Source organism: Hyla sarda, chromosome 4, assembly GCF_029499605.1.
Source record: "Hyla sarda isolate aHylSar1 chromosome 4, aHylSar1.hap1, whole genome shotgun sequence".
Lineage (NCBI taxonomy): Eukaryota > Metazoa > Chordata > Amphibia > Anura > Hylidae > Hyla > Hyla sarda.
The window spans coordinates 266,881,006-266,898,510 of record NC_079192.1 but is presented as its reverse complement, the minus strand read 5'-3'; the positions used below and the strand labels follow the sequence as shown (position 1 = coordinate 266,898,510).

Below are 17,505 nucleotides of genomic sequence, written 5' to 3'. Positions count from 1 at the left end.
TATTAAAATGGAAACAAAAATAGATAAAGGAAAAAAATAAACATAAGAATAAAATAAACTCAGTTGAAAGCAATAATGAGAGACAGTAAAAATAAAAGTGAAAAAGTAGTATGAAAAACAATAAAAATAGAAATACAGATAAAAAGAATACAAATAAAATTGAATTAAAAATAACAAAAACTTGACAGACTCTAAAATAGATTCTAAGTAATAATTACAGGGTTGGGTCCAGACCAACACATGCCGGCCAATTTTATCACCTACAGCGAATGGTGGTCCAAAGCCAACCCTGTTACAGAAAACCAAATAATTGAAAACTGGAGTTAAAGCCCTCAGATTCTAGTTTGTTAAACTCATAATCTTCTTGCTCTCTGCCTTCGACATCTTTAACATAAAACTCCCACTTCTCCAATCTTTTCTGATTATCTGGAAACCTATAAATGTCAAACTAGATGGATCTCTTTTGTGTATAGTTGCAAAATGCATAGATAGTAGATTTCAAGTTTCAAGTCACCACAGTAGTACAGGATATAAAGGTTTATTCCGAAACAACGGACAGTACATTTTGGAGCTTAGCGGTTTCTTCCTCAGGTCCAACGATATACAAGTGCTGGTGGCCTGACAGTGTATCCCATGCAGTGATGATGAAAGACTCAGTCTTTTATCATCACAGCACAGGATACTCGGTCAGCAGCGGCGCTCGTATTAGACCCTTATTTTTCTTCCATTTGCTACTTTGGATTTCATGGGCATTCAGTCATTCTGTTAACTGCTCACACTAGAGCCATATTCACAGACCGTGCTTCCTAGCCACCTAGAGAGCATCTACTGTGGAGGTAGCCGAAGGGTTTACCTCTGCTTCTGTGCCGGCTCCTGCGCTTAGAATGATAAAGCCTGGCAGGACCAGGCTTTATCAATCGGGCGCAGTGCACACAGATCAATGTGGTTCTATGGAACCACATTGATCTGTATGAGGAATCAAATGATTCCTCCTAAAAGTCCCCTAAAAGTCCAAAATTGCTCATTTTTGGTCACTTTTTACACCATAAAAAAAGGAATAAAAAGCGATCAAAAAGTCAGATAAAAAAAAAAAATGGTACCTAATAAAACTTCAGACGCAAAAAATGAGCCCTCATACCACCTCGTGCGCGGAAAAATTAAAAAGTAATAGGGGTCAGAAGAGGACAATTTTAAATTTTAATAAATTTTCATGCATGTAGTTATGATTTTTGGCAAAAGTATGACAAAATAAAACCTATCTAAGTAGGGTATCATTTTATTCATATGGACTTACAGAATAAAGATAAAGTGTCATTTTTACCGTAAAATCTACGGCATAGAAACAGAAGCCCCCAAAATTTACAAAATTGTGTTTTTTCTTCAATTTTGACGCACAATGATTTTTTTTCCTGTTTCGCCGTAGAGTTTTGGGTAAAATGACTGATGTGATTACAAAGTAGAATTGGTGGCACAAAAGAAAAGCCCTCATATGGATTTTTAGGTGCAAAATTGAAAGGGTTATGATTTTTAAAAGGTAAGGAGGAAAAAACAAAAGTGCAAAAACAGAAAAACGTTTGGTCCTTAACCCCTTAAGGACCGGGGTTTTTTCCTTTTTTGCATTTTCGTTTTTTGCTCCTTGCCTTTAAAAAATCATAACTCTTTCAATTTTGCACCTAAAAATCCATATTATGGCTTATTTTTTGCGCCACCAATTCTACTTTGTAATGTCATTGTGCCCAAAAGTCATTGTGCCCAAAAATCTACGGTGAAACGGAAAAAAAAATCATTGTGAGACAAAATTGAAAAAAAAAAAACGCCATTTTCTGTAGGTCCATACGGTTAAAATGATACCCTACTAGTATAGGTTTCATTTTGTCGTACTTCTGGAAAAAATCATAACTTCATGCAGGAAAATTTATACGTTTAAAATTGTCATCTTCTGACCCCTATAACTTTTTATTTTTCCGTGTATGGGGCGGTATGAGGGCTCATTTTTTGCGCCGTGATCTGAAGTTTTTAACGGTACCATTTTTGCATTAATAGGACTTTCTATTAATTTTTTTCATGATATAAAAAGTGACCAAAAATGCACTATTTGGACTTTGGAATTTTTTTACGCGCACGCCATTAACCGTGCAGTTTAATTAACGAAATATTTTTATAATTCGGACATTTCCGCACGCAGCGATACCATATATGTTTATTTTTATTTACACAGTATTCTTTTTTTATGGGAAAAGGGGGGTGATTCAAACTTTTAATAGGGAAGGGGTTAAATGATGTTTATTCACTTTTTGTTTTCACTTTTTTTTTGCAGTGTTATAGGTCCCATAGGGACCTATAACACTGCACACACTGATCTTTATTATTGATCGCTGGTTTCTCATAAGAAACCAGTGATCGATGATTCTGCCGCATGACTGCTCATGCCTGGATCTCAGGCACTGAGCAGTCATTCGGCGATCGGACAGCGAGGAGGCAGGTAGGGGCCCTCCCGCTGTCCTGTAAGCTGTTCGGGACATTACATCAAAGTTGGATCAGCCTTAAGTGTGGTTTTCCACTTTGATTTTGAGTGTGACTCCATATCCAGACCTCCGTGGGTTGATAAATTTGATTTCCATTGATTTGACCAAACCAATATAAGGTTGGTTGGAGTGTCGGAGCATGTGGAAGGACGCAGTGCAACTGATTTCTTTGTTCAGTTGCTCCTCACTAAACTTGGCAAAGAGACTTTGTCATCATTATTCACCATAAAAAAAGGTGCACAGGGTGTCATTCTAAAATCCACTTCCAGAGGGGACCCCACATCCTAGTCTCATTAAGATCTCACACTTTAACCCCTTAAGGATTCAGCTCATTTGGGCCTTAAAGGGGTACTCCGATCTTAGACTTCTTATCCCCTATCCAAAGGATAGGGGATAAGATTTCAGATCACCGGGGTCCCGCTGCTGGGGACCCCCGGGATCGCCGCTGCGGCACTCCTCTATCATTACTGCACAGAGCGAGTTCGCTCTGTGCGTAATGACGGGCGATACAGGGGATGGAGCAGCGTGATGTCATGGCTCCGCCCCTCGTGACATCACAGTCCACCCCCTTAATGCAAGTCTATGGCAGGGGGAGTGACAACCGCCATGCCCCCTCCCATAGACTTGTATTGAGGGGGCGGACCATGATGTCACGAGGGGCGGAGCTGTGACGTCACGATGCTCCGGCCCCTGTATTGCCCGTCATTACACGCAGAGCGAACTCGGATGTCCGCCATTATCGGCGGGTCCCTGGCTGCTATCAGCCGAGACCTGCAATGCATGACCTGAGCATCGCTCCGATGCTCGCGGTTATGTATAGGACGTAAATGTATGTCCTGGGTGCGTTAAGTACCAGCTCACCAGGACGTACATTTACGTCCGGTGTCATTAAGGGGTTAAACATAGAGGTATCATCCTAAAGAATGCCCATGATCATTCTGACCTTACCGACAATGGCAGTCTCACATCCCTATTTCTGGATTTCTCTGTGGAAATACAAAACTTAAGAGCTAAATTATCAGACTCAAGAAAAGCCTTTGTGCACTCATAGTCATTAACTCCATGTTGTATTTCTATAAACTGCATTTTGTGGCACTTGACACTTCGCATCTGTTTGATAGACTCCAGATACCAATTTCCCCTTGTTGCCCCTTAGGGTCACGTAAGCTTTACTATTCATATGCAGACTGCCCCCTTTTTGCCACATAAGCTTGACTAATTATATGCAGGCGGTTAAAGGTTGTTCTAGTGCTGCCTGGCACTTCTGAACAGTGAAACTATTACTTATAATCCGGACACAAAAACACTGTATACAGAGTCCACAACTATCCAATGGAAGTGCAGAGCATGTAAGTGTCAGATAAAAACTGGAATCACGAAAAAACAAAAGCAATGTCGCACCGTCCAAGGTCAATCTGCTTTATTATAAAGAACTCAGTGGGTACATAGGAAAGATATACAGGACGCCTCTGTGGGACGGACTTTGTTTCGCGTGGCAAGCACACTTCATCTTCCAACGCTCCATGGACGGTGAGTGAGTGATTGCTTTTGTTTTTCGTGATACCAGTTATTCTAGTTATGAGGATGAATACTTTTCATCTCTTATATCTGTCCCTGTTGGACTATTGTTCTTCTTTATACTTTGAATGGACTATGCAAAATACTCGTAAACATTTAATGGCTTCCTCTCACCACAAGACTTTCCAACATGGCTCAGGCCAAATAACTACTCTCCATTCTCCCATAGTAGGGAAACTGTGTTATTTGTTTTTCTCTAATTATTATTATTTTTTTTTTTCACAATGTACCCTATTTTTATGATTTCCCTAATGGTAGGACTTTTTGTTGTGTCTCAACTGTATTTATGGTTACCAGGGCCTACTACGGCTTATGCATACGTTTAATATGACATAAATTCATGTTCTGGTGGATGTGCATAATCTCCTAGATCCAGCTATTGTGTGTTTAATGGAGACTTAAACTTAGACTTAAAGGGGTTATCCACCATAAGGTGAATTTGGTACGTACTTGGCAGACAGTAATTGACATGCTTAGGAAGGATCTGCGCTTGTCTTGGGGCTAAATGGCTATGTTGTGAAATTACCATAACACTATGGCTAGCTTTTTGTGAACTGGTATTTCCTGTTTCAGTTTTCTTTTTTTAACTACAAATCCCATAATTCCATTTTACTCCCTCACATACATCAGACACCCCACCCATTGAAACATAAATTAGCTGCATCCATTCAAAAGACCTGTGGTTTTCAATCAGGGTGCCTACAGCTGTTGCATTAGTTGCAGATTGATCTCTCTCCCACCAAGCGATCCCTCCACCCATTAAAGCAGACAGGCTCCCTGTCATCAGCTGACTGGGAAAAATCTGAGACAACAGTCATTTTGTATACTGTTAAAAATAAATATTGGAGTGAAAATCACGTATCCAATCCCTTGCCTTTCTAAAATATTTTCTGCGTCCAGGGGTAATGAGGAGTGCTATAGTTTTGGGCTTTTCCCTATTGCCCCTTTACATGATTTTCCCTTACTTGTAAGGGTATGTTCCCACTGGGCAATTCCAGTGGAATTCCGCAAACTGAATTACGCGCAGTGAACCTTAACATCAGTGTGAATCGGTCTTCTGTGAGACCCATTAAAGGGGTACTCAGCCCCTAGACATCTTTTCCCCTATCCAAAGGATAGGGGATATGATGTCAGATCGCAGGGATCCCGCTGCTGGGAACCCCCAGGATCTACCATGCAGCACCCACCTGTAGCGGCTTCCGGAACCGCTGGAGGTCCTCAGGCTGAGTCCATCACGACCACCGGAACAGAAGATTGTGACATCACGACTCCGCCCCCGTGTGACATCACACCCCGCCAGGTGTGACGTCACACGGGGGCGGAGTCATGACATCATGATCTTCCGTCCCGGTAGTCGAGATGGACTCAGCCTGAGGACCTCCAGCGGTTCCGGAAGCCGCTACGGGTGGGTACTGCATGGAAGATCCAGGGGGTCCCCAGGAGCGGGACCCCAACGATCTGACATCTTATCCCCTATCCTTTGGATAGGGGATAAGATGTCTAGGGGCGGAGTACCCCTTTAAGGAGGAATGGAGGAGGGATATGTTAAGCTTGCAGAACCTTTGCCATCGAGATGGATCTAGCTGACTTCTTCTTAACAAATATGAGTTGACATCTAGAATGAATACAGTAAAATGGTTTGAGAGGCCTTAGTAAATATGGGAGCATTTAGGATTGTTGGCTGGATATAGCCAAATATTACTATAAATTTTCAGAAACCCAGTGCAATTGTTTTTAACCTATTTTTAACCTAGACCACACATACTTTCCTTGAGCTGGCCCTGGTTCAAAGGCATACATAAAGTTTTTGGAATCTGGGGTTGTTCCAATATTTGGCACCCTCTGGACCCTTACTGCATCCACATAACACAAACTATAAACAGAATAGTAATTTCCAGCAGTGACTCACAGGTGACTTCTTCTTGGAGTCATTCTCATTCATTTTTTTCTTCAAACTGCCTTTACAACTTTCAGCCATTACTTTTTTTCTGCAGATTGTGCCAGAATGACATATTTGACACTTTTCTTTTCCAACACACACCCCACCTCTATACAATTTTCCCATCTATAGTCCCCGCACCATGGTGCTCTAAGCATTAGAATTGGGCAAGTAGGCCCCCTTAAGTTCATCTCCCACAGCAGTTAGGTAATATCCTCAGTAAGCAGCAAACCCCCCTCCCCCCCCCAGTAGACAGTAATCCCCCCAATCAGCAGAAATCTTCCAATAGGCAGTAATTCACCCTTAGTGGGCAGTACTTCCCCCAGTAGACAGTAACCCCCCCCATAAGCGTTAATCCCCCCCCCCCCAGTAGGCAGCATCCCCCCCAGTAGGCAGTGACCCCCCCCCCCCCAGTAGGCATTAATTCCCTTCGGTAGTAAGTATATAATAAAAACAAAATAAGTATAAACTTACCTTTTATCCCATGTGGGCTCATTCAAACCACCCACATTATCTGCTGGGTCAGGTGGCTTCAGGAAATTGGCACATCCTAGGTCAGTGGCACCCGGGGCAGACCGCCACTCCCATCCCAACCCTGATACCTCCCCCCCATAATTACACCCCTGCCCTGGTGTACCTTATAAGGGACCATATCACTTTTCTATTTATACTATGTACTTGCATTATTCTGATAAAGCAGTTTGGATTGCCTCTTTTATTTTGTTATGACTGGCAGTTTATTGCTGTTTATGTTGTGTGACCTTTAACTTGTAAGTTTCTAGAAAAGCTTAATAAAAAAAGAACTGATTTAAAAAAAAAAGCCTCAGAACACTGTCATGCCACATAAGCAAGTAATGCCATCTATGCTCATTAGCACAGATAATTGCTACTATTTTTGCTACAATTAAATGGAGTTTACATTATTTTTACATTGCTTTCTAGAACATAAATAGCACTTCCATTTCACTTTTTTACAATGTCCTTTCTGTAATGGTTTTAATATGCTGTACAGACAGATACTAAACTTGCATTGTATTTATACATTGTATTTATACAATTAAAAGAAGTAAACTCAACAAAAAAGAGCAAAATAACCATAAATGTTTTGTTTCTAACAAATGCTATATTTTTCTTTCACATCAGCATTTTTTTCAAGACACTTTAGATTGTCTTTAACTGCATAAAATATCTGACACCACTGTGTAATAATATTATGCAAAGACCACATGGTCCCTCTAGTCTTGCCTAATATAAATTATGCCCCGTGTATCTTTGCCTTAGTGTATATATATATATATATATATATATATATATATATACATATATCTCATGAAGAAAGACCTGATTTTTACTCAGAAAAGAGTGTAAAATTCCAAAAATGTGAAAAACCATAAAAAAAAATAATATCTGTGGGAGGGTTTAAAAACTAAATGTAAAAAACAAGTAGTATCTGTGGGAGGGTTTGCCTAGATAACACGTTAGGAATTAAAGGGGTACTCTGGTGAAAAAGTTTTTTTTTTTTTTTTTTTTAAATCAACTGGTGCCAGAAAGTTAAACAGATTTGTAAATTACTTTTATTAAAAAATCTTAAACCTTCCTGTACTTATTAGCTGCTGAATAATACAGTGGAAATTATTTTCCATTTGAAACACAGAGCTGTCTGCTGACATCATGAGCACAGTGCTCTCTGCTGACATCTCTGTCTATTTTTAGGAACTGTCCAGGGTAAAAGGAAATCCCCATAGCAAACATATGCTGTTCTGGACAGTTCATAAAATGGACAGAGATGTCAGCAGAGAGCACTGTGCTCGTGATGTCAGCAGAGAGCTCTGTGTTTCAAAAAGAAAATAATTTCCTCTGAAGTATTCAGCAGCTAATAAGTACAGGAAGAATTAAGATTCTTTAATAGAAGTAATTTACAAATCTGTTTAACTTTCTGGCACCGGTTGATTTAAAAAAAAAAGTTTTTCACCGGAGTACCCCTTTAAAGGAGTACTCTGCTTCTTTACTTCTTATCCCCTTTCCACTGCTTAGAGAATTAGTGTCTGGTCGTGGGGGGTCAGACTGCTGGAACCCCTATGATCGCCTGCACTGTGCCCCAGCTCTCCTTATGCCTGGAGTGGAGTGGACATGCCTCCTGCATGCATCTCTATGGCAAAGCTAGAGATACACAAGTGCTCTACCCCTAGATAAGGGATAAGAAGTAGAATAACGGAGTACTTCTTTAAGCTGCAGATAATGCCACAATTTTTAAAGTAAGACATATCGTATAGGTATGTTTTCAGCATTTTTTTTTGTCTGTCCATTACATGAACTACATTTAAAATAACATAGAAACTTAGTAACATAGTCCATAAGGTTGAAAAAAGACAAACATCCATTAAGGTTAACCTACAACCCTTCTGTGTCTCTACAGTGTTGATCCAGAGGAAAAATTCCTGTAAATCCCTGGATCAAGATTATTTCACTATATATCTAGTATCCGTAACAAGTAATGTTATTACTGTCCAGAAATGTATCCAGGCTCCTTTTGATCTCTTTATTGAGATCACAATGACCACCTCCTCCCGGAGAGAGTTCCACAGTCTCACTGCTCTTACAGTAAAGAACCCCCGTCTGTGCTGGTGTAGAAACCTTCTTTCTTATAGATGTTGAAGATGTCCCCTTCTAATAGATACATTTCTGGGTAAAAATAGATAATGGGATAGATGTCTGCACTGGCCCTGATATATTTATATATAGTTATTAGGTCGCCCCTAAGCCTTCTTTTTTCTAAACTGAATAACTTTAATTTTCCTAATCTTTCTACTGTACTGTAGTCCTCCCATTCCATGTATACTTTACAGAGCTTAGTATCATCTGAAAAGATTAATACTTTACTATGCATTCCCTCTACAAGGTCATGAAGAAATAGAATAGGGCCCAGAATTGTGGTACCCCACTAGTAACAGTCACCACTAAGAGTATGTACCATTAATAACCGTCCTCTGTGTCCTATCACTTATGTCATTTTGTGCCCCCTGTACATTTGCATTCATTCACATTGGCTTTCCCCTGTTCCTGACCCTTTTATACTAACAAGGTATGTACTTTTCTCTGAGAATTTTTGATATTTTTTAAAATCTTCCATTTAGTGTCTGTTTTCTTGATCTTGGGGACAGTATCCCAATATAAATGTTAAGGGCTTCTCTAAACTGATCAATCTTTGCCTCCCTAATGTTTTAGAGATGATTTCGTAGAACTGTCAATAACTGATATGGAAAAATTTACACATTACACTTACCAAATACACAAAATTGTGCTTAAAAATATGTGAATTGGTCTGACTTGGAATAAACATAGGTTTCAAAGAGGACCTGAAGCCAACACCAAAAAAATAGATCTTACTATTATTAACTGATTGCCTATAATATTTTTGTGTTTCTTCACATGCTTACCTTTTCTGGAAATAAGTGGGTTTATAGTTTGACATTTAAGAAAGAGCCGAGCTCCAAATTTGGAAACCCTTAGAGACTTAAGTTTAGTTCCCTGGACTACCCTTTTAATGCGTTAAAGAGGACCTGTAGCCAACCTTAAAAAATTGGCCAATTTAGATGGGCGTGAACTCAGTTTTAAATATGGGAGAAAATTTTAGATAATCAATGTGATTATACAATTAGGGGGTGGGAATGTTTTACATTGAAGGGCTTGTATGCCTAATACACACCCTCTGACTACCGTCACGCCCCCTCCTATAGACTTGCATTGAGGGGGCAGGGCGTAATGTCAAATGGGGCGGTATTGTGATGTCACAATACTCCGGCCCCATGGTCGTCACGCTACTCATTTGGAGCCTCCAGCTCTGCAGAGAGCTCACAAAGGTGGGTGCGCAAAGGTGGGTGCCCATCAACGGGACCCCACGAGATCAGACATCTTATGGATAGGGGATAAGATATTAGGACCGGAGTACCCCTTTAATTAATGATAAGAGCAACTTAAATATTCAGCATCACATCTTCAAGCTAAAATAGACTCATCTGCTTAGAAATAGTTATTAATTCTAGAACGCGTAACCCATGATTTGTTTGTCTTCATTATCTTAAGCGCTATTTTAAAAGGAATGTTTGCTTTCTCTTTTTGCAGCATGCCTTGTCTGATAAAGCTACTGTGAAAACGTTTGATCCAAAGACAACTTGCTTGCAAGAATGTATTATCACCACCTTTCAGGATTTGTACTTTGTGTCAGAAAGCTTTGATGAAGCCAAGGAAAAGATGAGGTACATTCTGTTATTAGGAAAAAGAAGAAAAGAATAAAAAGCAACTTTAGAAAACATTTCATCACTGCTGATATGTTTCTAATTAATTTTTCTCTTTAAATCCCATAGAGAGTTTGCAAAGTCAATCAACCGGCCCTTCTCAGTGTACTTCAATCCTTACACTCAGAGTATTGACATCTTAAAGGACACCAGGAGTATTGAAAATGTGGTGCAAGACTTGCGGAGCGACCTGAACACTGTCTGTGATGCTTTAGCTAAAATGAATAAATATTTGGGGATATGAAAAATAGAAAAAAGAAATGTAATAATCTGTTAGACAGATAAAGATGTTTTCATGCTCCTTCAGCATGAATACCTGGATATATTCTCTGTTATTTTTTAGCTGTAATATACCTAAAGAACTCAAGTATTTTCTTAAACCATGTAAAGTACCTCTAGTAGACTTACACTTATGTTAGACTGGAACTAAACTAAATACCACAAAAAACTACAGAAAGCAGAGATCTAGGGTTCTTTAGACTTATGGAAGTTCCTTGTAAGGAAGCCATTATTAGCTGTTCCTGTGCTTACCTTAATGGTGGTCTAAAAAGTAGTCACCCCCACATTAAAGGGGTACTCCGGTGGAAAACTTTTTTTTTTTTTAAATCAACTGGTGCCAGAAAGTTAAACAGATTTGTAAATTACTTCTATTAAAGAATCTTCATCCTTCCAGTACTTATTAGTTGCTGAATACTACAGAGGAAATTCTTTTCTTTTTGGAACACAGTGCTCTCTGCTGACATCACAAGCACAGTGCTCTCTGCTGACATCTCTGTCCATTTTAGGAACTGTACAGAGCAGTGTATGTTTGCTATGGGGATTTTCTCCTACTCTGGACAGTTCTTAAAATGGACAGAGATGTCAGCAGAGAGCACTGTGCTTGTGATATCAGCAGAGAGCTCTGTGTTCCAAAAAGAAAATAATTTCCTTTGTAGTATTCAGCAGCTAATAAGATTTTTTAATAGAAGTAATTTACAAATCTGTTTAACTTTCTGGCACCAGTTGATAAAAAAAAAAAAAAAAATAGTACCCCTTTAATTCACTGGCCAACGATATAAAGGCTCCAAAGGAATATCAAGTTAATGTGATTATTTTTAATTATGCCACACAGCTACTATTTATATAAATTCACTGGTACCTACGGCACCTGTCTACCTACAGTTTTGTAGGAAGAAGGGCTACTTAACCCATTTATTTTGCTGCCATTAATTAGCTCTTCATATTATTCCTGTTAGGTGTTGTGAGTGATTGGTTGTCTACTAAAAGCAAGGCTCCTGCTGATATTGTCAGGATGAAAGGAACCTACAATCCTAGCCATTAAACCTCTTAGAGGCCACATTCAAGAGCAGCCACAGCACCTAAGTGGTTTACAGAAGTTGGGGTCTCACTTTGTTACTCCATCAACTCTTGGTGTGTTTTGAGGCCGGGCCTATCAGGAAGCCTGTCAGTATTACACTGAAAGGCATATTACTCTGCAATATAGGATTGTGAAGTGAGTCCCATAGTGGAAGAAAAAAATGGTAAAATAAAGATCAATTCATTTTTATAAAATATATATAGAAATAATCATAAGTGAAATAAAATAAGAGAAAAAGCAAACTTATTCTCCCCAATAAAAGGCTTTATTATATAAAAAGAATAAACAATTGCTTTCACTAAGCATAAAATGAAGTATAAAACTGTCATGTTGTTATTCCCACATGGTGAACTCCTTTAAGAAGAATTAGATTACTTTACCTTCTAAAAATGGACTATAAAGTGACCAGAAGTTGTATGTACCCCAAAATGCTGCCACTAAAAACTTCATTGTATATTTTCTCTATAAAAGATGATAATGATAGATGTGAATACTACTTTTGCAGTTAAAAAAACAGCATAGATCACAGTGCTACACTGTTTCCTTAACTCTAATTCACATCTAGGAGTGTTTCAGAAATAAGGTAGAATAAAATGCTCTTCTTTTTTTGTTATTATGGCTACGTTTGTTCACATAACCAGGTCAGAAAGGATTGAAAGGCCCCATTCTAGAGCTATTGGCTTCCCATTGGTGAGACCTACATCAGACATTAATGGAAATTCTTGAGAGTTTGCCATTAATGGTGAGCTGAGAGTACTCCTTTATGTTGTACTCCTTTGTTCGTGTATTTCTTTATTTTTACCCAATATAATTTACTGAAACCTTTCATTAAACTTTTGGGGAAAATTACCTGTTATTATCCCTAGTACTATATTTCCATGTTTAAGGCACTGTGGAGAGCCTAATAATCAAATGTAAAAAAAAAGGGGAAAAAAGTATCTTAATACATTTGCCTTCTGTGTAACATTTCTTTTACATCATTATTTAGTTTAGCAGTAAAAATCAAAGCTGTACTTCTCTCTCAATCAGGCTGTGAGTGAAAACAACTGGAAAAGCAATTTGAATAAAAATGCTTAACCGTATTTCTATTTGCCATCACATTAGCAAAGATGTCTCTGCGTTGTAGCTAATATAAGGAGTCCAAACAAAAACACTTGTTCTCCAGCTTGAAACCACATGAAATACAAGCGCAATATAGTTCTCTAATTGCCTAAATAAGTACGTCAATGTGAAGTGCTGATCTGGTTGTTCGATATCTGTACAGATATAAGTGATTAGCCCTGTCCTGACTGTGGAAAATCTTACACTAAGCATTTTAAAGTTTTCTTCATCCCTCTGCAATAGAACAGATTGTTTTGTTAAAAAATCCTAGAGTCTTGACTTTGTTAGTGTTATTCCTATAGGAGCATATCTTAGATCTTGTTTGCATAACACCATTTGTCAATCTGTACTTGTGTTTTGAGTGTCTATAAAAGAGACCAAAGGAAAATTATGAGATAATAATGCTAAATTTCTATAGCTACAAGCATCATGCCTCACATACTTGCTCAACATTGTAAACTAACATAAGAATATTAATATTCTTCAGTCAGAGTAAGAGCAATTTTAGACCGATCATAATTTTACATTCAATAGTGGCATTGCGTCAGTTCCCCCCTGTTTATTATAGATCTTCCCCTCTTTTTGTGATCTGTTAATTGTTTTTTTTTGTCTTATGTAAACAATACATATTTCATTATTTTTGGGTTTTATTTTGCAATACAGTCTGTGCCTATTATATCTGTCACCTAAATATGCCTTCCTGTGTGAACAACATATTACAGGTTCGGGTCTTTTCTCCTATAACCCAAAACAAGATGAAGAGTATGGAGTTATAGTAATTTTGGTGTATGGGCCCCTAATAATAGAAACATCACAGGGTGTCCCACTATGTATGGTGTGCCCCAGCAATCGGCATTATGCTATAGGATGTCATTCACACTTCACTATTGTCCCATTGCTATTGTATGTTCCTATGGGGACGATGAATACTGAAAAATTGTGACCTTGCTGAAAATACTATAACAAGTAAAGTTGCAATATTATAATATACTGAAACAAGTGACATACTCAGCCCTGATTTATCTGTAAGGGTGAATTTACATGTGGCAGATTTGTTGCAGAAGCACAAGAAGTTCTACAGGCCCCATTCAGATAAATGTTACCATTGCAGAAATCACTTCCAAGGAAAAAGTGGATATCCGACTCCCAGTAAAAGATAGAATCCAAACTTTAATGAGAATTATTTAAAAACATACAGGTGGAAAAATGAAGAAAAAAAAAGAAAAAATAAAAGCACAAACAAAACTCCAACGCTTTTCGAATTGTCAACAAGTCTTACTCATGCCACAATTACTTGTGCACAGCATTCAGTTTAAATATACTGGCATTGGACACGTGACATGCCTTCTAGAGTATACGCCCCAATAATGATGTCATACCATTGCGCGGGGGGGAAACAAGGAGGATCCATGGATAGACTGCCATAGTATATAGTAGAAAATCCGTAAGTACAATTGTAAAATATCAAAATTTTCATGAACAAGACAATAGTGGTAGTTATATCTCTGATAAAACATGGGAGGGCACAAGATAATTAGTATGTATAACAGTTATATCTTATAATGCTCAACATGGGAGAAGGGAACACCATTAGTTTCAACAGATGTAGGACAGGTCATTTCTATGATTGAGACCAGACTGTTTATTTTGATTTCTATCTACATTGGATCGAAGATAGTAGCCCTCTGGTTTTGAGTTTACAATACCTTCTGCCCTCTCTATCAGATGATCATCATAACCCCTGTCATGTAGCCTCTTCCTAATATCACTGCATGCAATTTTATACGATTTGTCATCAGAGCATGCGCTTTTGGCACAGACAAATTTGCCCGTACTACGTGATCAGGGTGACAGCTTTTAGCATGAAGCAAGGTGTTCCCTGTACAGGGCTTGCGCTACATCTTAGCAGTTATGCTATTGCTCTCCACACATTCCGACAAAGTGACATCCAGAAAGTTAGTAGTATTATCATTGAGGGTCATGGTGAAAGATAAGGAAAAATCATTCCTGTTCAAAAATGAAACAAATTCTTGGGTTGAGAATGAGTGCCCCTCCACACTAGGAGAAGATCGTCTATATAGCACCCACACCAGCCAATCAGATCGAAAAATGGATTGGCTGGTGAACATAAGACGACCTCCTTCTAGTATGCCATATACAGGTTTTCTACTATCTTCAGTCCAATGTGGATAGACATCAAAATAAACAATACATTCCAACATTTCCCACACCCTACTCTAGACAGTTTAACAATATCCATAATATAATTCATAAACACTTACAAGGGGTACAGAACTGATGAATCTATGGCTCATATTCCAGGTAATGGTATTAGAATCATCCCCTCGCAGAGCACGGACGTTCCAAAACTAATTGTCACTTAGTGAATTTCATAATTTTCAAAAAAATGATACATGGCTATTTAGCAAAGGAAATTACAAGTGCGGTCATCCCAGATGTGGGACTTGTAAAATACTTGACTAACTCTACTACATGTAGTTCTTGTAAAACAGGACAACAACACAATATAAAAGCCTTGATTAATTGTCAGTTGTTAATTGTCGCATGTAATATATACTATAATTTGTGAAGAATGCAACCTGCAGTACATGGGTTGCACCACTAGAAAATTGAAGACTAGAATACAGGAACACATGTATTTACCTAATACCGATAGAAGTGCAACCAGGTCGTTATCAGGTTACACCAAACATGTCATGGAAATACATTCTGGTTCTATGCCTAGGTGCAGTGTATGTGGCATAGAGAAAGTACGTCTGCTTCGGAGAGGAGGGGAGTGGAACAAGCTAATATTCAAACGAGAGGCTTTCTGGATACTTAACCTGGAAAGCCAATTCCCGTCTGGTCTCAATCATAGAAATGACCTGTCCTACATCTATTGAAACTAATGGTGTTCCCTTCTCCCGAATTGAGCAATATAAGATATAACTGTTATACATACTAATTATCTTGTGCCCTCCCATGTTGTATCAGGGATAGAACTACCACTATTGTATTGTTATTGAAAATGTATATATTTTACAATTGTACTTACGGATTTTCTACTATATACTATGGCAGTCTATCCATGGATCCTCCTTGTTTCCCCCCGTCCATGGGTATACCATCATTATAGGGGCGTATACTCTAGATGGCATGTCACATGTCCAATGCCGGTATATTTAATCTGAATGCTGTGCCCAAGTAATGTGCCATGAGTAAGACTTGTTGACAAGTCAAAAAGTGTTGGAGTTTAGTTTGTGCTTTTACCTTTTGTTGTTTTTGCTTCATTTTCCACCTGTATGTTTTTAAAGAATTCTCATTAAAGTTTGGATTTTCTTTTTTACTGGGAGCCGGGCTTTTTCCTTGGAATAGCTGCACCTGGAGACCCGGCTCTAGCGTTTTCCTCCGTGCTTCCAACATAAAATGTGTGCTGCAGCTGCTGCTGAACTAACTGACCCATGCTGAAGGGGTGAGCTGATCTTTTCCTACTTTTCATTGCAGAAATCACTGCACCAAATCTGCTACATGAACATACCCCAAACCTACACCGTGTACCACAAAAGACCCACTTCTTGCAAGCTTAATCTTATGTTGTTAAATGTTATAAAGATGTGTATAAAGGATTAGTGCGTCATAGTGTGCAGATTCTCCCTTCAGGTATTAATGTGCCTTTCAATAAAGTCATTGACTTATATTTTTGACCTGTTATATATTTTAATGTAAATCACAATATTATAGAGGCTATATTGATCATAAATAAAGCATCTTTTACCATCTTAAGCCAAAGATTATTATGTAGTGCTGCCAATTTTCAAATTATGTTCTGTGTAAATGATACATTAGTCATGAAATGTTTTTATCTCACTCCAAAATGAGTTGTATGAATGATTGAAAGTAATAAATATTTACTTTAGACTACTTATTGGTTAATTCTCTACTCTGGTTGTAGAACATCTTCCTTCAGTACATGATTAAAAAAAAAACACCAGACTGATAAGTGTCTCCTCATATAATTATTTTTAGATATAAAAGATGCCTGTTTCCCGCTACCTTGCATGTACCACAATGCAATGGGATTCAGACATTTGCTTCCTGGTTGTGTTGTTTTAAAGTGCACCCCAAATAAATAGAATATTTTTTTAACTTTGATACTCTCTGCTTGAAAGGAAAATGGACATGCCAAATGAATTATATATTGATTCACATACACAATAGGTCTACTTTATGTTGAATAAAGTTGAAATTCTTTTACTTTTTGAAGACATTAAAGGGCTTCAAAGCTCAGCAGCAATTTTCCAATTTTTCACAAAAATTTATAAATCAGAATTTTTCAGCGATCAGTTCAGTTTGAAGTGGATTTGAGAGACCTTTCTGTGAGAAATACCCCATAAGTGACTCCATTATATAAACTTCACCCCTCAAAGTATTCAAAAAGATATTCAGAAAGTTTGTTAACCCTTTAGGTGTTTCACAGGAATAGCAGCAAAGTGAAGGAGAAAATTAGTGTTAGGCTAGGTTTCCACTTGTTTTTTTTGTACACCTAAAAAAACGCCAGCAAAAATGCCAGAAAAACTGCCACAGGTTTTTCCTAAGTTTTGGCAGTTTTTCTGGCGTTTTTATGGCGTTTTCCCTGGTGTGTGGAAACAGCCAAATTTGTCCCCTGTTGCAGTTTTCTCACTGCCTTCAGGGTACCACTCTGTGGGTCGG

At 38.3% G+C, this 17,505-nt stretch overlaps 1 protein-coding gene across 1 annotated transcript in view; it reads left to right on the top strand.

Moving 5' to 3' along the window:
- Nucleotides 1-10,932, top strand: part of TPH2 (tryptophan hydroxylase 2) — a 379,719-nt gene extending 368,787 nt beyond the window's left edge. The window contains exons 10-11 of the mRNA XM_056574111.1: nt 10,165-10,298; nt 10,407-10,932. Coding sequence (XP_056430086.1) covers nt 10,165-10,298; nt 10,407-10,581 — 309 coding nt within the window. The 3' untranslated portion in view covers nt 10,582-10,932. The remainder of the gene's footprint in view (nt 1-10,164; nt 10,299-10,406) is intronic.
- Nucleotides 10,933-17,505: the final 6,573 nt, after the last annotated feature.